General features: G+C 48.0%; 1 protein-coding gene across 1 annotated transcript in view; it reads right to left on the bottom strand.

Annotated features, from left to right (window-relative positions):
* Positions 1–8,239: 8,239 nt before the first annotated feature.
* The window catches only part of LOC119402208 (uncharacterized), a 51,749-nt gene continuing 37,022 nt past the window's right edge, over positions 8,240–22,966 (bottom strand). Inside the window, exons 11-12 of the mRNA XM_037669339.2 lie at positions 22,496–22,656; positions 8,240–8,597 (exon numbers count right to left, since the gene is read on the bottom strand). Of these exons, the coding sequence (XP_037525267.1) occupies positions 8,443–8,597; positions 22,496–22,656 (316 nt within the window). The 3' untranslated portion in view covers positions 8,240–8,442. The remainder of the gene's footprint in view (positions 8,598–22,495; positions 22,657–22,966) is intronic.

Genomic DNA, 22,966 nt, shown 5'->3' with positions numbered 1-22,966 from the left:
CTCGGTACTGTTGGTGCAGGAGCAGCGGTCGTGGTGACGGCTCGTGACAGCTCGCAAAGGACCGTTAGGTGTCGGCGTTGGCACTTGTTGCACGTAAGGTTCAGGGAGACTCTGCAAAACCGTGCGACATGATTGCGCATTCCGCACTTGTAACAGCACCGAGCGTTAAGCAATCTGGCACGTTTCTCGTCGGCGGATAAGACGACCGTGCACTCTGCCAGGCTGTGACCTCGGCTGTCGCACAGTACACAAGGCGTGCGCTGCTGTAGGGATTCCGTCGCCGCTAGCGCGGATGCCGACGGAATGCCCTGTGAAGATCTCCTCGGCGAGCTCATGTCACCAGGTACCGTGATCGAGTTGTGCATATACGATGACGCCGCTTCTTGCTTCCCATCAAAATGCACTCTCTCCTTTAGTCTTGTAGTCCTGATAGCCAAGATCCTCATTCGTATGGCTAATAGTGATTTCCATAAGTCATCTTTAACAGCATTTGCGCGTTTTCCCTTTCGTGCACTTCGATTTTTCCTTTGTTTCTTCCCTTTGTCTTCGTGACACCCGTTTGACGATTCTGTCGCAGTGGAGTCGGATCTGTCGTGAGCTCCAGTAACAGAACAGCTGGAAATGCCTTCAGGGCTCCCACAACAGAAAACGACATTTTGCCAAGTCCTAAAACTGTACTTTCGGCAGAATTTCTGGGAAATGTTTCAATTGCTTTCTGCTCAGACGCAGCTGGTTCCATTGCTTCATTATTGGAACCCGTTGTTATTACAGCTTCGTAGCTTAGGCCATTTTGGCCATTGGTGGCAGAATTTCTTGAACTGACAGTCTTTTCTCCAGTGTCGTCGACGGTTATTGTCTCGCCCTGCGAGTAAGTCAAGCTCGGCTTAGACCTTGTCACTGAGCTTTGTGTTAGTTGTGCGAGTGTGCACAACGGTCTATTCTCAAATTCCGCTAATAGCAGTTGAAGGTCTGATGCCAGCCTTAAGATGTCGCAGTCAAAATTTTCACAACTTTCGACGTCGCTTTCTAGGTCTTCAAGAGGTATAGTGTCATGAATCTGGCGGTCTATTTTCTTCAAGTCCTGTCTCATTAATTCGAGGTTTAAGTGCAATTCCTTGAGCTCACAAATTCTCGGTGATCTGGACGAAAGTACTACGTCACTCTTTTTAATTACTTCTTCAATGGCTGTTCGCAATGATTTCTGAATATCTTGGAGTCGCGTCATCATCTTGTCAATCGTGTCTGTGGAAGTCTTTGCGTGCTCTTACTCTTGTTGGTCTCAGGCATTCGTTGGCGCCCACATGTGAAGACCGTTTTTTCTTTCTTTCCTTGAATTCTTTTCCTTTCAATGGCGTTATTGTGTCGTTCCAAGCCGCCGGGTGCTTGCGCTTGGTTTTATTGTCCTGTACGCCTTGAGCATTATGGCTGCATCTCTTGGAGCACATACTGTGCTCCAAGTAGGGAGGCCGGCTTCGGCGTGACGCTCGATCGTTCGCGTGGTGGCTCGATCGCCACAAGCATTCGTTTAAAACAAGCAATAATATTGATTATTCGGTGACTATCACGGAATAATTGGAGCTAAACGTTTTTCTAAGGCACCTTTTGGGAAAAGCTGGCTTTTCTGGAACCACAAAACAAGGCTCAAACAGCAGCTCATATGAATATATAGCACGCTAGCTGTTCCGATCATGTCTCAAACTTCGTCGTCCAAAAAGAACTAGCTTCGTAAACTAATGCGCCTGATACGCCAGCAAGGTTAACACAAAAATGAAACCTAATGCACTGTGTGGCTATGCCTGTGCAGTGATCTCAATGAGCTGAAACAAAACTGACTCCCCCTCCTTGCGAACTGCGTGCCCCTTATATAGTCAAATAGTGGCCCTTCCCAAAGAAAGCAGCAAGTATGCACCTTAATTCATGCGTCCATTAAATCAAGCCATCTGCATTTCCATGGTTAAATCGCATGATCAACGTCTCGCACGCACGTAGCGCCACGGGACTAGGCTAGGTACATCTCGCTTGGAATTTCCTAGGGACAGCACCAAAAAGTGGTCTGGCAACACGGGCATGTTTTGGTGGCTTTTTAGTCGCTCCCGTTCTGAGTGGGACGAGCAGCCGGTTCTGCACCTGCATCGTAGCGAAGCGCGGTTCATTGACAGTTGGCGTGGCGGCGCTGCGGTCGCAGTGGATTGGTGGTCTTCGCACTGGCGGCACTGGTTCGGACATGTTCCAATTGTCTTCGTCGTCGCATTCACCTATTAGCTGCGTTGGCTCGTAATGTGTGCGTGAGCGCTGCTGCTGTTTTGTCTCTGTCTACTACTGTGCTGTGGTGGGAGCCTTCTCGAATGAATAAACCGCGCAAAAGAACGAGGACGAACAGAAGAGGACGAACAGAAGTGGGAGCCTTGAATGCCCAAATGAGTGAGTGCCAACGACTTCGGCATGACGCTAGGCTTCGCCATTGCTACGCACCGGGATGCCGCACAGGCTATGCCGGCGTCAAAGCAGAAAGGAAGCTATCGCTTTTTAGCGCTCCAAAAGATGAAAGTAGAAGAAAAATCTGGTAAAGGAACCTCCATTGCAGCGACAAAGCTCTCGAGGAAAACTGTGCAGTGTGTGAGCTCCACTTCGAGGACCGCTACATACTGCGTGAATATGTCCACATCATTGACGGCAAAGAAGTGAGAATCGCCCACGGTGTTCCCGCGCTGACGCCAGACGCAGTGCCTACAGTCTTGCCCAACGCTCCGAAATATTTGAGCACGAAACTGCCTCCTAAACGCGCTCCTTGTAAACGGGAAGCGCCTACCGTGCCGGGACCCCAGAATAGCAAGAAAGCCTGCACGAGCACGCCTGTCGACGAGGACTTTGAAAGTCAAGGCGACGTGCACGACGTGTCGACAGCGTCGTTGAAACTAAAAAACTTGCGAGAACTGAGGACTCCGTCTAAATATTGGTCGGTGCACCAATTCCCTGGCTATGAAGGCGCTGTTTATACACTGTCGAAGTTGGATACATGCTCTGGCACTGTCACTTCAGAGAGGGCAGTCCTTTTTCACACGAGCGTGATCGAGCAGGCTAGTTACAAAACATTTCTGAATGGAAAGCTAGTCTCTGAAGGACTTGCAAGAACTGTATTGCAGGCAGAGGAAGCTCTTCTTCAAGCATCTAAATTTCTGAAATTACCGAAGGGGATTTAACGACGAAGCTGCTGGGCCAGACAACTGTGTTGTCTGGCCCAGCAGCAAACACGTTGACAGGAATTTGCTTATTTTGTTGACTTAAATGGTCGAAAATTTTGTAGACTTGGTCCAAGGCCAATAAGGGTCCAGATTTGCAACAGAAGGCCCACTTGACCATAGTCAAGTGGGCCTTCTGTTGCAAATCTGAACCCTTATTTTCTCCTAATTGATTCAAGCACAGCAATCTTAGAAACCCTTGTTTTCGGGCTTTAATTCTGTCAAAGCATTATTCTCGGTTATTCACTCTCACTCTGCACTCCCTACTTTGGTAGCCCGCACCATAGCATTTATTATAACATTTAAGCTCCACATTTTTTTGAAACCGTGGTTAAAAGCTATAAATTGTTTACAAGGTTAGCACTGGTAGTTTATTTTTGTGTAGAGCATTCTTGGCACATCTGAGTAATCTTGCGTGCGGTCGCAGTATGCTCAAAATATTGTAAGTAATTGCAATAATTAAAAAGGATACTAAAGTATCCCGACAGTTTCGAGGGGTGCGCGAAAAGCTGCAAAAGTAGTACGTCAACGGCAGCTATCACTCTCGGGCGTTCAGACAAACGAACGACTGCCGCTGAAAATTTCCATCGTAGAAAATTAGCGCACTGACACCGCATTCACTTCTAATTTATGCAGTTGCCACCACGACACTTTTAAGTGGTCAATTTCTTAGAGAAATACGGCCGGATCAGTCAGTTGGTATCATTGACGCATCGATGTCCGTGTTCTAGAGGGAACACGGAAAAGAATACACGGCCCGCTTTTGTTGGAAAGCCTTATAAGTCACTTTGAATTTATTCTCACTTGTTTTATTCTACCCTAATGTCTGTATATAGATCCTGTAAATAGAAAAACAGGGCGAAACGCGAGAAAGCGCGGCCGGTGCGCCCCGGCACGCTCGGTCGCAACCAATCCAGTTCGCCCGCAGCGCCCCCTATTCCGTCAACGAGTGCCGCCTCAGCAAGAGCGCTCTGTTCGTCCCACTCAGATCCTTCTAGTACACTCTAACACTGGGGTGCATTCGCGGAATGATTCCTTTTCCGATGCTTTTCCAATGCTTCGCTAGCGGTCAGAGCGACGGTACATCCGCGTTATCAACGTGAGCAGCCCTGGAGTGCAATCGCGGAACGATGCCTTTTCCAATGCCCATGCTTTTTGTGCTTGGCCAGTGCGACCGGTGTTCGAAGCAACAATTCGTCCGCAAAATCAACGGGATCAGCCAGCCACGACTGGTGGATAAGAATAGCATAGAATAAGGCGTAAGCCATCGCTCCGCAATAGCACGTTGGCGGATAGCTAGTGTTAGCGTATTAGTGCAACTGTGCAGTTTGTGTTGCGCCACCGTGCCTCTGTGGTTCATTCGCGGAAGCCGTTGTTTCTGCACGCTTTTCAATGTGCCGTCACTATGCATAAATGAGAATCGCGTCGTGATGCTGCTGGGGACGCAAAGGAAGCAGCAGACACTTTTCGAAATGGTTGTCGCAGTCCGGTCCGCAGTGCATAGAAGACCATGTGTAAAACGGTTCGTTAATTCGAACAGAAATTGCCGCCTCTACGGATAATTCGAAGCGCACGCCGCCAAGCGTCATCATCGTCAAACACCAGTGGAAGCTTTTACGGCCGAACGATAGGTGGCACGACCGGTTCTTTCGAGCTTTGATGCTCGGTGCTTCAGGTGGCCTCCGAGCAAAAGGCGAGCAAAGTATGGCCTCCGAAATCACGGGAGCAATTTTGTTCCGTCGCCCTCCCGCTATCTCAGCACCTGGCGCCACTTGTTATACGCAGGACGCCGAGGAAGTGGAGTGGCAGATAGTCCTAGGCCTCACCCGGCAGCGTCACTTTGTTCTTCGAGCACATTGTTTGTTCAGGCCGTCAATGCCGTCTTATTCATCAAAGTTGCAAGATGCCGCGGGGCAAGTATTGTGTGAAGACTGTCAAGGAGAAGGTGGAGATTTTGCGAGAGGTAGATCAAGGGAAGTCGAGCAAATATGAAATTGCAAGGAAGCACGGCATACCTTCAAGCACTGTCAACGTACATACGGAACAGGACGGCCATTCAAAATGCCTGTGAAGCCAAGGATTCTGGTGCCAGTCGGAAAAGGCTAAGGACAGCGAAATTCTCGCAACTGGAGTCAGCTTTGATTACCTGGGTTAATGAAATGAGAGCCCAGAGTACCGCATTGAGCGGCCCTATCATCATGGCCAAGGCAGCCGATTTTGCCCTGTGTTTCGACATTGAAGACTCTCACCTCCGAGGGATGGTTTCATTGTTTCAGGGAGCAGCACAATCTCATATTCCGCACGTTATCCGGCGAGGCAAAGGAAGTGGACGCCGAAACATGCACTACTTGGAGAAGAGACACCCTGCAGCAGTACTTGGAGAGCTACTCGCCACAGGATGTGTTTAACGCTGACAAGACAGCGTTATTTTTCAAGTTGCAGCCAGACAAGACGATCACCTACAAGGGAGACAGCTGTGCCGGTGGTAAGCGCAACAAAGAGCGTGTCACTGTTCTGGCCGCCGCAAATATGACCGGTACGGAAAAGGTCCCCTTTTTGTGATTGGCAAAGCGCACAAGCCACGGTGCTTCAAAAACATTCGGTCACTCCCGACAGAGTACGCCGCAAACAAGAAAGCCTGGATGACAGGTGACCTATTCAGGAAGTGGCTATTGAAATTCAACAGGCGAATGGAACTCGGCAGCAGACGCGTTCTTGTTGTCATCGATAACTGTTCGGCGCACAATGTCGACATTGAGCTGAGAGCAACAAAGTTAGTGTTCCTTCCAGCAAATACGACTGCGGCCCTACAGCCAATGGACCAGGGTGTGATAAGGAACATCAAGTGCTTTTATAGGCGTCACATGCTGGAGAGAATGATTCTGTGCACAGGCGACAGGAAGGACTTTGGCATTACGGTGCTCACTTCCATGCACATGTTGGTGCACGCATGGGAACAGGTGACGGCGACCACAATCGCAAACTGTTTCTGCCACAGTGGATTTGCAGCTGGAAGTGCGCAGGATAGTTGTAACGTTGGGGTGGACAAGGCTGAGGAGCTCATGCCAGTGGCATTGCGTGGCACTCTTCAGGGCGTAAGTTTTGCAGATTATGTTGAAGTTGACACCTGTGCATCGGTGTGTGGTGCCCTGACTGATGAGGACATTATCGCTCAAGTAGCCGGTGCGCAGCCTGTTGCTGAAAAGCCAGAAGGTAAGACGAATATGACTAAGTGCCTGTGCGCCTGTCGGCTTCTGAGGTGATGGAGGCACTTAATGTGACGCGTCTCTTCAGCTTTGAAGAGGATTCCCTGCGCCGCATCCGCGCGCTGGAACAGAGAGCCGCAGCTGTGGCATTCAGAGAAAAGAAGCAGATGGTCATTACCGACTTTTTTCACCAATAAATATTGTTCGTGCGCCCACCCCCGAAATCCACCCATTTTTGCTCACTTTCATTATTTCAAATATTGTTTAATTCAAAATTGCTCAGCATCTCCGTGGAATTCGAATTAACGAGCTTTTACTGTATAAATGTTGTTTACTGACAGGTGTTTGCACCCTCCAAACAGCACCTGAATGGACAAAGGGAGGCATGTACACTGCTAAAATATGACCTGTGTGAATATCTATTGGTACAGGAGACTGGTATACATATAGCATTGGCTGTGATAGACTTCAAGATATAATACAGATTTGAGTAAGTTTTAAGAATCGCCTCCTTTGCTGCACCTTACAGCATGTAAAAAACAAGCAGTGTATTCATAAACGGTGATGCTAAATGTTTTATTCCAGCTGGCAGCAATCTGAAGCTATGTCACGTAATTGAGATTGTTGTTTTGAAAGAATGGGTGAATGAAAGTGTAGGCACTTATGTACTGCAGACCCAAGGTGACCTAGCTAGGCCTGCAGTACACATGTGCTTACATTTACATTTGGCCGTTTTCCCAAATCAAGAATGATCTCTGTTAGGCTATGAGCGTCACCCATGGTTCACTGACCTTTAAGTGTTGAATGTGAAAACCCTATCAACAATGCTTCAATTTGATGTTCATTTTTTCAACGATAAATCACTGTTGATTTGCTTAATGGTCATTCAATTGAAAGTCGTGGGCCAATTTTCAATACTGGTCAACAGCTTGCTCAACGGTTTTTCTATTGATCCACAACGTATTTTCAGAGCCATCTGTTGAAATTTCTCAATAACTTCTCTATGTTCTTTCAATAAAAATTTTTGTAAGGGTGGCCAGGGATGATCGGCTTCACGTGGTGGTACCGCGGTTCAGTGAAACAGTGTCTGTTCACAGCAAAGGCAGTTTAATTCACTCGTGCACGCAGCGGGCGTCGCTTCCTTCACAACGCAAAAAGGCCTAACTTCTCACTAGGTTGTTAGCACTTTTCAATAAAAATGCGGAGAAAAAAAAAAGTGGCGTGGTCGCTAAATGCATGTGTTTGAGAGCGAGTCCATTTACAACGAACTACTGATATAACGACCAGCTTTTGCAGCACTTTCGAGTTCGTTATAAACGGGTTCGACCTACTAAAACTCAGAACAGATTGGGAGCACAGCCGAAAACACAAAGCAAACAGCGAGACGCAAAAAAAAGTGTGCCTGGTATCGGATTTGGATACGACCGTATGCGGCTCTTGACGTACATTCACGCCACACGTTGCCAGACAGCGACTCACGATTGGCTAAACACCGCTATATAAAATGAGGGGTGACTTTAGCTTGTCTTAGCGAAAATATATCTCCTTATGTTCCGGTTTCTACGGTAGTAATGGAAGTGACGTGGACAACGCCGTTACAAGGGAGCCACAACCGTGGGCTGCTGATGTACCTGCAGGCCTTGCCCTTGCGGAGCAGTTTTTTGCCGCAGAGATGAACGCCCAGGAAGCACTTGGGCACATCTACAGCCTGCAGAACTTACTTTCCGCACCAAGATTATGCAAGCAGAAACAAACGGCAATAACATTTTTTTTCCTCAACTTTGAAATAAATGTCTTTTTTGTTTGTTGCGCTTAATTAGAAGTTTGTTTAATTCAAAGTTTTTCGCGCTCCCCGTGAACTTCCTATTAATGCGAGTCGACTGTATTCACAAACATGCCACCACGGTATTGTGCCACATCAATCCGCTACAGCAGATTCCTACTCAAGAATCATGCTCGTATATTCACTTGGTGGGCCTCCGGTAGACGGGGCAGCATCAGTTGGCGATGAGACACGCTGCCTGCAGAACCTCTTTGAACAGGTGGTCTAGCCCAGGGGCACGCAGCATCTGCTCCTGCGCCGCCCTGAACTTCTCCAGTAGTTCGGCATCGCGCTCGAGGAGCCTCGACGCCACTTCCGAGATGTAGGCCCCTGCGGATCGAGGAAAAGACAGGCAGTACAGTAAAACCTCATAAACCCATATCTGACACAAAAACATATTCATTACATCCGAAATTCGTTACACATATATTCCTAAAACTGGGTGAATATCGTATATACTCGCATAATGATCGCACTTTTCTTTCAAAAAAATTGATGCCAACTTCGGGGTGCGATCATTACGCGGGGTAAATTTTCCGTGAAACAATATTCTGAGCACCGAAAACGCAAAGAAGTCGCTAATCTGAATTCTTACAATAGCTAAAAAATAAGAGTAAGGCTTACCTTTGTAATAAAAATGCACGCATTACGCAGGAGCTACATGCATGGAACACTGCCCTTTTATTTTTGAACTCTCTGACCCCCTAACGTTCATTCTGAGTCCGAAGCGTCACTGGCGTCAGTGTCGTCGCCGCACGATTCGCTGTCACAATCAGCAGTGTCTTCACTGTCCCACCACAGACTGTCATCTTCTGTCCCGTCGAGCGCGTTGGAAATGCCAGTCTTCTTAAAGCTCTTGACGACCACCTCGTCGGAAATGGTACTCCACGCTTCGAGAATCCATGAGCAGAGGACTTCCACGGAGGGTCTCCCGATTTTGCCACTTGGCGTGAAATCGTGGTCGCCCGCCGCCATCCACTCTGCGTACAGCCTCCGGACGTTGTCCTTGAACGGTTTGTTCAGTGACACGTCCAGAGGCTGTAGCAGCGAATTTAGACCCCCAGGGATCACTGCGATTTCCGTGCGCCGCTCCTTCAGCTCGGTACGGACACCGTCAACGAGATGGCCCCGAAAGCTGTCCAGCACAAGAAGTGAAGGAAGCAGAAGCGCTCCTGCTCTTCGCCCCCAAACCGTCTTGATCCAATCGACCATGAGGTCTGCCGTCATCCACCCTTTTGCTTGAGCGCGGATGTGGATGCCACGGGGAAAGTTTCCCTTCGGAATTGTTTTCCGCTTCAGAATCACGTACGGCGGCAGCTTCCGCCCGTCTGCCGTCACTGCGAGCATCACGGTGCACCGCTGCTTCTCCGCACCACACGTTTTCACGAGCACACTTCGAGCACCTTTCTCGTTCAAAGTAGTGCTTCGAGGCATGTCAAACGTCAACGGCGTTTCGTCGGCGTTGCCTATCTGTGACAGCAGGAAACCGTTCTTCTGGCGTATCCTCGTGACGAACCTGTGAAAATCGATCACTTTGTCTTCGTACGCGGATGGAAGTCGCTGGCACAACGACGTCCGCCACCTCAGCAACAGTCCATTCCGCCGCATGAAGCGTGTCGTCCAGCCGGAACTGGCGCGGAAGTCCTTTGTGGCTACCGTATAAACGCGTGTAAGGGCCGCACCCCGTTTTTTTGAAGTGCATATTCTAAAAAAAAAAAATCCGCGTAAGAGCCGCACCCACACTTTCCTCAACCAATACATATTCAAAATGCGCGCGCGCGTAAGCTTCTAGGCGTAGTCGATAGATGGCGCAAGGAAACGCAACCATCATCATCGTCACCAGAGTATATAGATATATATTTTTGGATTTTATTCGTGTTAAGATGTTCGTGAAGTGGGCTAAAAATTTTAACTTTTTATTAGTATTCATAGACCCGCCAACTAAAGGTTAAAGCAGGATTTTATCTTTAGCTTCTCACATCTCTATACAAACGCGCTATCGGCGCTATCCATATCGGCATTAGCATCACCAACTTTGGCATGGCGTTCGCGTTATTCGGTTTTTGCAGTTCAGCCTCGTTCAGCCAGCCGTTTGCTGTAGTTTTCTGCACTGTTTGATGACCTTCGTGCTAGCTTGTTTTCTACTCGGCGTTCACGTTTTGGCAAGATGGGCAAGTACCTGAATAGCTACACTGCTGGCTATAAGTTGAAGGTGATCGAGTATGCTCTTGAGCATGGGAAACGTGCCGCCAGCAGAAAATTCGACGTTGACGAGAAGTGTGTTCGACGTTGGTGTGCTCAAAAAGAAGCCTTGCGAAACACCAACAGCACTAAGCGCGCTTTCCGAGGAGAGCAGTGCAAGTTTCCCGATTTGGAAGAAGACTTGCTCCGCTATGTGACTGAAGTGCGGAATGATGGTCTTGCACTCGCAACGGACATGCTGCGTGTGAAGGGACTAGCCTTGGCGACTGTACTTGGGTGGATCCCATCTGCGTGGAGCTCGGTGTCGACGGACATTGTGTCCCGAAGTTTTAAAGTCGCCGGGATATCTAACAGCTTGGATGGCACGGAAGGTGACTGCATGTGGGGTGACGGCGCTTCGCAGCACACCATCTCAACTCGGACTCCAGGTCTGAGGACTCTCCGAGTGACGATGATTGAGCACGTATGTCGCAAGAAATGTCGTATACTGCAATAAACGCTCTTCGTTCGCTAACTGGTGCGTTCTTACTTAAAAAAAAAAAAAAAATGTCGCGTGTATGGGCCGCACCCTGAAAATTGGCCCTCATTTCTTGAAAAAAAAGTGCGGCCCTTACACGCGTTTATACGGTATTCCCAGCCTCCGGGACACTGTGCGCGCCTGCGTCCGTACCATGTCTAACGACACGGCAGAACCGTCTTTGCGCATGTCCCTCACGTATTTGAGGACTGCCTTTTCGATGTCAGGGAACTTGCCCGTTTTGGGTCCGCGGAAAGCCCGGCGCGTGCTATTCGTAGCCATGAGCTTCTCGCGCAGTTTTTTCTAATATCGGATCCGGATTTCGTCGACGCCGAAATGTCTGCCGGCAGCGCGGTTTCCGTGCTCTAGCGCGTAATCAAGCGCCTTCAGCTTGAACGCAGCAGTAAAGCTCGCATACCGCCCCATGGTGAAACGGTGCTTCAACAGACGATCACAAAGCACAGCCAAAAAAACTTGGTGTCAGGTGACGCCGTGACGAGTGACTGGGATGACAGCGACACGGCTTTTTCAGGAATTATGGGAATGCATCGGCAGCTTGTTGCTGCGGGATGACAACAGGTCGACCAACAGGCGGCCGCCGCTGTAACAGTGCGGGATAGCAAAACAAACATGGCGGCCCACAGAGCGAAGCGACCGCATTTTTTTTTTTTTCGTCAGTCACGGTGGTTGTGAGTACGTCACGCGCGTCAAAACAGTCTCTTCTGTCTAAATAAGGAATTCTTTCATTTAAATCAGTAAATTTACGGCATTAGCATAGTGATGCCTGCTTTCAGATCACAGAAACAAAGATGGGCGCGTTCAGCTGCCACAGACATAAAACACATGGCGGGCATTCAGTGAAAACTGCGGCATTTGCCTTTACTGCAATCCTAAATGGCACGTTTCCGCCAACGGTGGGCAAAAATTACGAATATGTTTGGTGCGTGCAGTTCACTTGGCGAGTTTGGAAGAGTTATTAACGCAACATTCGACAGATGATAAACGCGATGATCATCGGCTAGACTTGGCACACGACATATCGATGCGGCAAGTTCGGGGTGCGATCATTACGTGGGGAAAAAGAAAAATCGAATTTAGATGACAAAATTTAGGGGTGCGATCATTACGCAAGTGCGATCATTACGCGAGTAAATACGGTAGCAGAACAATTCCTCATTTACTTTGTTATAGACGAAAATTTGTCGTAAACATATATTCCGAACACTGTACCAATGACAATACAATTCCTCATTTATTTTGTTATAACCAAAAATTCGTTATAAATATATTCACAACACTGTACGAATGGCAATACAATTCCTCATTTACTTCATTATAACTGAAAATTCGCTATGAACATATATTCACAACACTGTACGAATGGCAATACAATCCCTCACTTGGTTGTAACTGAAAATTCGTAACACTGTACGAATAGCAATACTATTCCTCATTTAATTCGTTATAACGGGACATTCGTTATATCTGGATTCGCTATACTGAGGTTTGAATGCACAACAATTGCAGGAAATATACAATTCAGAAAAGTCACGGGAATCCTACCAGCAAAAAGACGCAGAGTCACCTGCAGCAGACAAGTAATTTGATACCATCACAGTAACGAGTTTCAACAAAACGTGTTAGAATTATCACCGATGAAGTAGTGTCATTGTACCATTGGGGTATGAGCAGTGGTTAAGGGGAGATGCTCCTCAGAAAATATTTTCTTCAAGTATTTGTCACAGCTCAATGAAACTTTCACCATTTATAGAGCTTGAGCTCCGCTTTTCAAATCTGCTTTTTTTTTTTTTTACAGCTCATTTGGTTATTTTTTTCCAGACAATGCATTTGTGAAAACAGTGCATTTTTGTGCAAGCTTAGGCAACAATAGTGAGCACCAAAAACACAAAAAATAGCTCATATTGCTCCTAATGAATTGAGGAATTCAATAAAGCAAGAAAACATAGGATAACATATGTGTGTTAGCCTAGAAAAAAATTCCAATGCTGAGTTTCAGTTTTACCATTCTCAAGGAAGAAACTTATCAAATCATCTTGCTGAATATGCTTGTGGAAAACTGTGAAAGTTGTTTCTTTGAATTGAGGACATGTTAAACTATAAGCATGCCAAATTTCATTATGATCCGACTACATAAAGGGCACAAATTTTAGTGCACAGACTCTAAAAATGCAGCAGAACGAAGAACTGAGAAAAACAAGCTAGACTACGGTGGACGCTACGCTAGACTACGGTGGGGAAAAGATTTTTTTTTCTGTACTTTCAGCAAGAAAGCCGCGTTGTCGAAGTGGGCTCTGGGAGAAGAGGGTTAGGCCTACATGCTCGCGAAAATTCAAGAGCCGGCAACGCCGCGGATCGATATGCCACGTGCATGAAATTTGGGTAAATTCGCGCTTTCATGAGCCACCCCGAGGGCTTTTATTGCACTTTTTCTCAACTTCTAGTTGATTCTTAGCTTTAATTCTTTAATATATTAAAGAGGAGGCTTGGGGGAATACAAAACACAACAAAACACAAATTCAACTTTTCGAAAAAAATCGCGATTTTTTGAGCAGCATCTCCCCTTAAAGTGTCACAAATGTAAACACTTAAATTTCAGCTCACACTGAACGCAAAGGGATACATTTGCATTTTTGTGATACAGTAAAACATCTCATTCAAACTTTGTTATTTTGAAATCCCGCCTATTCAAAGAATTTCCGCGATCCCATATTTTCTAAGTTAAATTTCAGTGGATAATATCAAGCAGCAAACCTGCACCAACCTGGTCGATTAAAAGATTTTGGGTGCTATGTGGCAATTCCTGGTCCCAGTTTCGCCACAATTAAGCGAAAATGGTGGTGCTTTGGAGCCATAAGGCAATGCCACGTAGCACTGTTTAAAATTTATAAGTTAAGCATTTATGCGTCGTTGCTGCCAACACACACAAAAATGTCCATGCTGCCCTGTGGTAAGCCGAAACGCATGCCTGAGAAAGATAACATGTGCTTCACTGCAATACGGTGGACAGAGTGTCGCTTACTCCTCACAGAGTCTGCACATCATGATGCAGCCATGACTGGCCGGCAGACAATGCCTCAGGTCAGCATGCGAGTGTATTGGTCAGCTGCTGCCTCGTGTAAACATCATGTGCCGCTTCATGCCCCCCGACAAAAAGGAGTGTCCCACACTCGCCGCCTTGGCTACGAGTGGCGCTGGGCTGACACTCCAACTGATTTCATTCGCAGAAATACCCAATGAAGCAGACAAGAAGTGCCTTCGATCGTAGCTCAATCGGTAGAGCATTGGAAGTGTATTTCGAAGGTTCTGGGATTAGATCCCACAAACAGAAAGGGTGATTTTTTTGTCCACTTCTACTCATTTCAGTTTACGTCATAATTATTACACTACAGTTAAAGACAACAATATGTCCCCTACGCATTTTCTGGTCTAACTGTCTATTCATTTGGCTGTGTCTAACAAAGAAACGAGCCCCTCGAAAAATTTCTCCTTTTTTCGTTCATGCTATGAGAGATGCCAAAGAACAGGGCTCCGGATAATTTCGACCACCCTGGGTTCTTTGATGTGCGCTGATGTAAATGTTAAACATAGCACATGGACCTCTAACATTTTGTGTTCGTTGAAATGCGACCACCACGACTGGTTTCAAGTCCACGTCTTTCAGGTCAGCAGCCAAGCACCACAACCACCGAGTCGCTACAATGGACTTTACCTTAAAAAAGTCAACCAGTCTGCTTCAAATGCACTTAATGGTAAGTTGACACTCTTCCTAGTCATCGCAATTGTTTCCCCTTTGGTTACATCAAAAACATTTTTGTTCAACCATTCAAGCCATTAGCAAAAAAAAAACGGCCAGCCTCGTTGCCACAGTGCTGTTCAAACAGAGCACAGCCTGCCCCCAGAAAGAATAGGATGGAAAGACTGGCTTGTGTGCTCACTAGGGATGTCCAAATAGTAAATTTCAGGTTCGAAGTGAATCTGAAGCGGACTGATTTGGTCGAATAATTTAGAATATAATAGTTCGAATACAGTCGCCGACCGTTTATTCGGACTCGGCGGGAACCGCCGAAAAGTCCGAATAATCGCGAGTCCGAAAAAAAGGATTCACCAGAAAAAAGCACTTTTATTGGCCCAGTGGCCGGAGAAAACTTGTTAGCGCGTCTGTACACATGTACGCTTATGCGCGACGAAGTCGGCTTGTATTTGAGCCAATGTTTGGCCACCCCTGATGGTCGGCAATAGCACTGCAACGGCCTATGCTAAATCCGCATTTGATGGCTGTGGTGTGGGAGATGCGTCGTCACGGCAGTCACTGTCCACATGCGCTGGTTTGAGTAGCTGACGGATGATCTCATCGCCCAACTCCGCGAAAACTCCGAAGCAACTTCCACCTGGTGAATAATCGCCGCTTTTTTCGCCATCGTCGGGGCCTTGTAGTTGCCGCGTTTCTTTAGTTCCGACGGTGCACATGGAACGGGCAGCATCTGAGCAATTTCATCAGATCAGGCCTAGCCACAGAAACATCTGACAACACAAACCCTCACACACCAAAGGAAACGATGTTGGGCTAGTTGATGTTGCAGCACTTCTGTAATCTGTTGTACTCTCTTTGTCCGAATTAGAATCCGCGTCGTACTCGTACGTGCCGTCATTCACCTCAAGCGCCGCACCGAGCAGATTCTAATCTTGGCTTGGCTTGGCCTGCTGTTTGGCCGTGGTAGCCGTTCAATCGATACTTGACTGGCTAAAGCCAAAAGGCAACCGTTATGTGTAGCCGACAAACATAGCCTTCGAGATCGGTCATTTCTGCGTGGATTTTTGACACTGGCACGATCTCCAGTTATAGCCAGTGCAACATTTCAGTGCTGGCAACCTCTCAAAAATATTGCAAACATTGCTGACAGCTTGTCATGGCGTTCAACGTCGCACTCTATCAGCCAGCCAGAGTCCGAAAAATCAAACGGCGGACTGTGGGGCGTCCGTATTTTCGGTCGTGAATTTACATTACTTCAATGGGACGAGTGGCAGTGCCGTGAAGGTGTCCGAATAAATGAGCATGTCCGAATTTTTGGCGTCCGAATAAACGGTCGGGGACTGTAGTATACATCACAAATTCTATAAAGAAAAAATGAGCACATTTGTCATGACCAAATTAACCTGCACAATATTTTTTTAATTGAAACAAGGCATGCACAAATGTCATTCTTTTTGGTTCGAAGTGAAGTAGAAGTAATATTGAATACCAGCAGGATTTGAATTTCAGTGGGATGCAAGCAATAAACAATAGCATACCCCAAGTTTTAAAGTTTACTATACTTAGAGCACATTAGCCCCGATAACAAGCTTTTAAACTTAAAAAATGATTAATCGATGTGAGTAATATGTTCATTTAACCTTGAAGTTGGGCTTTGCAGCAGAGCGGATTTTTCCTGGATAGGTGTTTTCAAGGCATGGCATTCCGACGCTGCAGTGAAACCATCTTTACAGGGGGTTACATGCGCACTAATATACGCCTATAGGCGATGCGCAAAGCGCCGACCACGCCATCTGCCGCCATGGCTCGGAAGCGCTCGCGGGACCCGGCGAACAGTGCTTCATCGAGCGTCTACGCGAGTGCACGGATGTTTGTGTTTTTCAACGTGATGCAACGACTCTCTCGGGCTTCAGTGATGTCAAGAAACAACTGCTGCGTTGTCGGCTGCTCAAACACGTACAAAAACTCGCCAGGAATGCACTTCTACATGTTTCCGGTGCTATTTCATGAGTGAGAGCGACGGCGACGGTGGATTGCGGCTGCCGACGCAAAAGGTAAGCAATCGCGCTTTGTTTAGGCAGTGTTAGAACGATTACCATGTTTTTATTTCTCCATTTATGTCGCTACGTCTTCAGCGAACGCTACTACGTTTACATTTGGTCGCCTCGCCTGCATTGTAGACGCTACAATGCACATGAGGTTGTTATCACTGATAAGACGCGATGCCTAGGCTCTCTTGAAAAACGAATGGCGCGAAGCGCTACGCCAGAGAATGTGGGGCAGGTGGCGGCTACTTTACAAAAGCGCCGTGGAATCACACGTGTGCTGCACGAAATGGGCTGCATTCTACCTAATGATGGCACTGGAATGCGATCACCGGTGCAGAATGTTCGCTGTGCGCTCGCCTCAACTGTATGCATATTGGCTGTAAAACATGGCACCTGTTCGCACTGAAGGCTTTTGACAGGACATTCAACCGATTCAACCTCCCTTTGAATGCCTCGTAACATGACTTCATGCTAATAAAAAACACCCTTGATGTATCCCACTAACACTCATTCGCTTTACACAAGCTGTGTTATGAGTGGGGCCATAGGCGTGCTCACGGGGCGTGAGGGCTTTCCTATTTGCCTAAGAGGGGGGGGGGGGGGGGCGCAAAATCTGCCCCTTTTGCCCCATCTGTCTGTCTGGCGCGGCTAAGACGCCACTCCTCCTGAAGGCGCACGCCAGAAGAAGCCTCATCCATCAGAGAAACAGACATTTTGTGCCAGAACTGTTTCAACCGCTTCAAACAGATCGCCGTAGAGTCTCTGGATGCATCTCATTCTGACGAAAATTTTGTTCCCGAACAAATTGCTGTCGAAGAGCTAAACGTATTCGTGAAGACAACAAAATATATTTTTTTCAGCGAAATTACAGGGGGTCGACGGACATGCACCGACGTTCTCTGAAGACACCCAGCAAATACGTAGCCAAGCTGCTATGACAAGCTAGGTGACCACCAGCTCCGCAGTGACTCAGTCCCGCGCCACTAGCGCAAGCTGCCGAGATATTTTTTCGCAAGTTTATCGTGCTGGTTTCAAAGTTTTACCAACGCTGACCCTTCGTGTGGCCGCACCCGTGAAATCCATGCGCCGGCGCGACAGCGCTCCCTCAAAATCTACTATACAGTAAAAGCTCGTTAATTCGGATTTCTAGGGACCGGAAGAAATGTCCGAATTAACCGAATGTCCGAATTATCGAATGGTCGAAATAAACACAATAAATGCACGAGTTTTTTCAACATACCTTTACTTAACAAAGTAATCGCGGATGCTTGTCTGTTTTCGAGCAGAAATTCGCGCGGACACGATTTTTCTGAGCCCTTCAAGGTGCTCAGCAGCTCGCATGATGTCTGCAGTACCGCAAAAGTTTCACCCGTCATCCACGCTTTTCAGTTGGCACGGTAATCCACGGGAAGATTGTTGATGTTCTTAAAGCATGGCTTTTGAACCTTTCCGATAACGAGAAGCGGCAAGCGCTCTGTTCCCGTCACGTTGGCGGATAAAAGTACGGTTACTCGTTCCTTGCTTCTTGCCGCCGATTGAAGGATCCCCTTTCATCACTCTTCATCACTTCTTGTCGGGAGAGCCCGTTATTCAGAGCACGCAAAATTTCTACTTTGGTGGTGAAGTCCTTGGCCTCGTACTTGGGCCGCTTCGCCGGCGTTGCCATCGGCGGAGAGTGCGGTCGCACGAGAAGTCAGCACAAAAGCACCAGCAACGATCAAGCTAAAGGAGCCGTACTGAAACGTTCCTCGATAAATCGGCGATCAACGATGCAGCACACCAACGGGAACAAAGCAACAAAACCCACACGCGAAAAAAAGGCGTTCAACCAGTCTCAATCCAAGCCAAGTCGATAATTGATGTCCATGGCGATGCTGCGTTTGAGCTTCACTTTTGTTCCGAATTGTTCTTTTTTCGTTTTCGAGCCTTGCCAGCGGCCCGAAAGTCGCCGAATTATCCGATTTGCGGTCAAATCTGTCCGAAATAACGAGCGCCCAGTCTCATAGAGTGATGCGTATATTTACAGGGACCAGATGACGTGTCCGAATTAACCGATTTTCCGAATTAACGAGAGTCGAATTAACGAGCTTTTACTGTATAAACACATGGCACGTAAACGGAGCTACTGTGTTGAGAAAAAACGTTGGTTCATGCGTCAACGCATGCAGGCATTAGTGATCGGGACGTTGTAAAGAAAGCGGTGTACTTACGATGAGCTCCACTTCGTAAGGAAGCTTGTTGACGCTTGTCTGTGGCAAACACTTGGCGCGTATAGTGACAGTGTCGTCCCACACAGCTGTTACATCGGACACATGTCCACTATTATAAAGCGCGGCTCCTTTGCACACACTATCGCCGCAAAAGTAATTGTCAGGGACGCGCACAAGCAGCAAATCGCACACGCGCACTTCCGTCATGCTTGCAGTGAAAGGAGGCGTTCGCTACGCGTCCCGCGTGCGGTTCCAACGGCCGCCGCTACGCGGCTTTCAGTGGCGCCCCTATAGGCGCTGCGCATCGCGAATAGGGAACCAGTGCTGGAGTTTCCACAGTGTGGTCAGCGCCCACTCCCACGGACAAGAGTAGCAACTGGTAGAGCCAAAACAGAAGGACGCTGGCGGTACTGTGGCGCATTCAAGCGCCACAATACATAGAAATGAGGAAGGATGTATCCTCCTACGTATTTCCTTGGAGGCGGCGTCGCATCCCGGCAGTCAGGCGAGCACAGTATGTTCTACTCCTGCTCTCCTGTCTAGTGGCGTCGGGCTGGTTTGTAAACTGAATTGCACATGTCCATTAGACTTATTCGATAGTGAAGACGGCCACATGTGGAAACCGGGGCCAAAGAGAAGCATTTTGTCGGAAATAAACCGAACATATTATGCAGCATACGGCATATGTAAAAATTTTTTCATGTGACCACCACGACCAAGCTCCTTCTGATGCCACCGCGTGGAGTGAATGATACGATAGGCATAGGCAAGTGGTCTACATTATTTGCAAACAGTTACGTAGAAGGAAAGCTGCCTTGTCAACGAGATGTGTGTGGGGGCACGTTCGTCTAAACCGCTGAACTGTTATAAAAAATACGCACGCAATGGATACTCGGTGCTACGATGCCTCCGTTTAACTTAATTTGTAGTACAGACAGGATTCTTGCTACGAACAAAGCAGCGGACTAATCGAAGCTTAGCTTTCTGGAGACAGCCGATGTGGTATAGCTTCTTTCTGCATAGGCTGCCGTGCCAAAGCGACATTGGAATTTATGCCTCACTAGAGAAGAGTCAAATGTCGGATTATTACTCGTCCTTTAATTCGCCTAACGTACTGTTTTAGTTTTTTCGCTTGCCTGTGTCTGTTCAGAATTAAGATGTTTGATCAACACCGACAATTGCTAGGGTTTGATCAACGTCGACAACTGCTAGCGTTTTATGGGCCAAACAAGGTACGATTATGTGTGGGAATCTGGATTTTAACCGCTTGGGGTTCTTTAACGTGCACATAACTATAGTTCGATACAACTTTAGAAGGCAGGAGAGACGCCCGAAGCGTGGCAGCTGATCGCCTCTGCGACTAAAGAAATAGTCCCGCTCATGCACGCGCCGATGTTCTCCAAAGGCAGAGCCACCAGCCGTCCCGCTCATGACGTCAGTCCCAAGTGCGCACCCATTGGTGCAGGCTTGTGTTCATCCGCCTTTGAGGAGGAAATGCCGCTGACTTCACAGTTGTATCCGACTACAGTGGAACCTCGTTAATGCGTACCTGCTGGGAACGCCGCATAACTACGCACTAAACGGTAGTACGCATTAACCACCAAGTAAAAATTTGCATGTCCTCATGTACGCCATCGCCGCCAGCGAAGAAATAAATACAGTACCACAGCAAATATTGCCTAAAGTACCCATTGCAAAGCCTTTTCTTTCTCTTTGCCAAAGTGGAGAAAAGATTCTGGTACTCTCGGGCGACCGTCCGATAGCACGCGGTGGCGACGCCAAGGAGCATTTAGTGACTATATTACATTGTCCGGTATACGCAGTGACCAACATAGCGGCAGAACGGACAGTGTCGACCTTCCGCGATATATATGCGTGCGTCAGTACCGCGATCTGCTCCTAAACAAAAACTGACGCAGTTCCAGTGAAACACGGTACGGCTGCGTGTAGCCGATCGTCTCCTGGCTAGTTGCGTGCAGCGCGTCGCCATCTCGGCTCACACTGTCACTGCCGGGCCGCTTGCTGTACCACACACGAGCATTTGTCGTGGGAGTGTTCTTCGTACCCACTTCGCTCCAGACAGTGCACAGATGCGGCGAGTAGCTCGTTCGGTTAAGGCGGCGATGACGAACTTCCTGCGAGCGATGCGCACTTCGCGACGCTCTAGCGGTCCTGGCAGTGGACAGAAGCACGTTTGGGTGGTCGCCCAATAAAAGCATGCAATATGGTTACAACAGCGCTACGGTTGCTGTGCCGTACACTTGCGTTTAGCGTGATAGCGTCAATGCAAAGAGGTTTCGCGTCGCCCGCGACCAGCAACGCTAAACTCCGCAACAGCAAGCTGCTTTCGTTTTTACAAAGCGGCGCGCGCTTGAACACGGCCCCGCACAACGACGCGGCAGGGATCGGCGGCCCAGCGCGTGCAGGTTGTCGCCTATTAAAGGCGTGCGGTAGGCTTAAGGTAGTGCTGCGCCACACGCGTGCCCGAGCAGATAGATACCTATTGTGATAAGGTTGCCGGCGATAAGTCATGCCGGCGCGTTCGTCGGTGGCCGCCGCCTCACCTTCGTTCTTTCCCGATGCTTACCCGCAAAGGCATCGCCGCAATCGCGCGGAAGTCGGAATCGGTGATCGACCAATCTACGCACTTCTCGAAAAGACTGAAAACCTTTGGCAGCACATTATGGCGTCCGGAAGTTCAGCAGCGCAGCAAAATTTTATGCCACAAAAAGTTATCGCGGTACGCAGGGTACACACTAACCGGTAGGCGTAGGACAAAGCACTACGGCTCTATGCATTAGGCTCTATGAGACTCAGTCGGGGATTCGTCGCAACTACGTTTTAACCGTTAGTACGATTAAAGCGGGTACTTATTAACGAGGTTTGACTGTATAAGTACACCGGTGTTCTTTGTATTTCGCCCCCATCGAAATGCGGCCGCCGTGGCCAGGAATCTACCCCGCACCCTCAAGCATCGCAGCGCAACACCATATGTGCTGTGCTACCCCGGTGATCGCTTCGATGCTGTATACGTAGACGTAGTCCACTTTGCAGAGCTTCTCACAGTTTTCTAGTGTGTGAAAGTAGCCTTGAAACAATGTCATTTTTTTCTAAACCATAGGGCATTATGGCCGCTCGAGCTGTTCGCGCCAAAATCAAGCACAGGAACAGTGCACGCGCGTGCGTGCGCACACCGTGGTACACTGCGGCCAGTCGTCTGGGAGCGAGCGGCTGAGTTAGGTCGCACTCCCCGCCAGGTGCCCTCTTTTGGTGCCACCTATCCAGTGCTGGTCTCCCATTGGTTCATTTAGAATGCTTCAAAATTTTGAATCTTCTTAAATTCGTGTCAAAGCTAATTCAAATACTGTAATATTCGTTCAAATATTCAACGTGATCAAATATTCGTACATGAGTAGTGCTCACACACTTCTTGCGCTGCCGACTGTGACTGATAGTGACTGAAAAGTCCTTGTGCTTACCCGCCTTGCCCACCGTCTGTCCTAGTGCCTGCAAGAAGACTGCCTTCAGAAGCCAGGCCTCTGGGCTGCCGTCCAGGTGAGGGCAAAAGTGGTAGGGCAACCAGTAGTCACCTCGCTCTTGCCACAGGCGGCTACCACAGTCTCTTACAGCTGCATCATCACTGCGTAGAAGTGACCAACCAATCGGTTCAGTGTTTACAGGGGCAGTTAAATTTAAACTCCGAGAATACTGTTTGTAAACTCGACATCTGTAAGGGAGAGCATCAGTGATACAAATCTTGTGGTGTCACGAAGAATATTCGTATCACCAAAAAACCATGGAAAAACAAGTATGCCAATTTAGGTATGCTACTAGTATGCCTAGTATGCAAGAAAAGAAAACTGCCGCATGTTTTTAGTAGAGCTGTGTGAATTGCAAAATTTTGGGTGCGAAGCGAATTCGAATATTGAAGTGTGAGTGTGAATCGAATC

Source organism: Rhipicephalus sanguineus, chromosome 8, assembly GCF_013339695.2.
Source record: "Rhipicephalus sanguineus isolate Rsan-2018 chromosome 8, BIME_Rsan_1.4, whole genome shotgun sequence".
NCBI classification, from domain to species: Eukaryota; Metazoa; Arthropoda; class Arachnida; order Ixodida; family Ixodidae; genus Rhipicephalus; species Rhipicephalus sanguineus.
The sequence above is the reverse complement of the archived record's forward strand: the minus strand, read 5'-3'. Positions and strand labels throughout refer to the sequence as shown.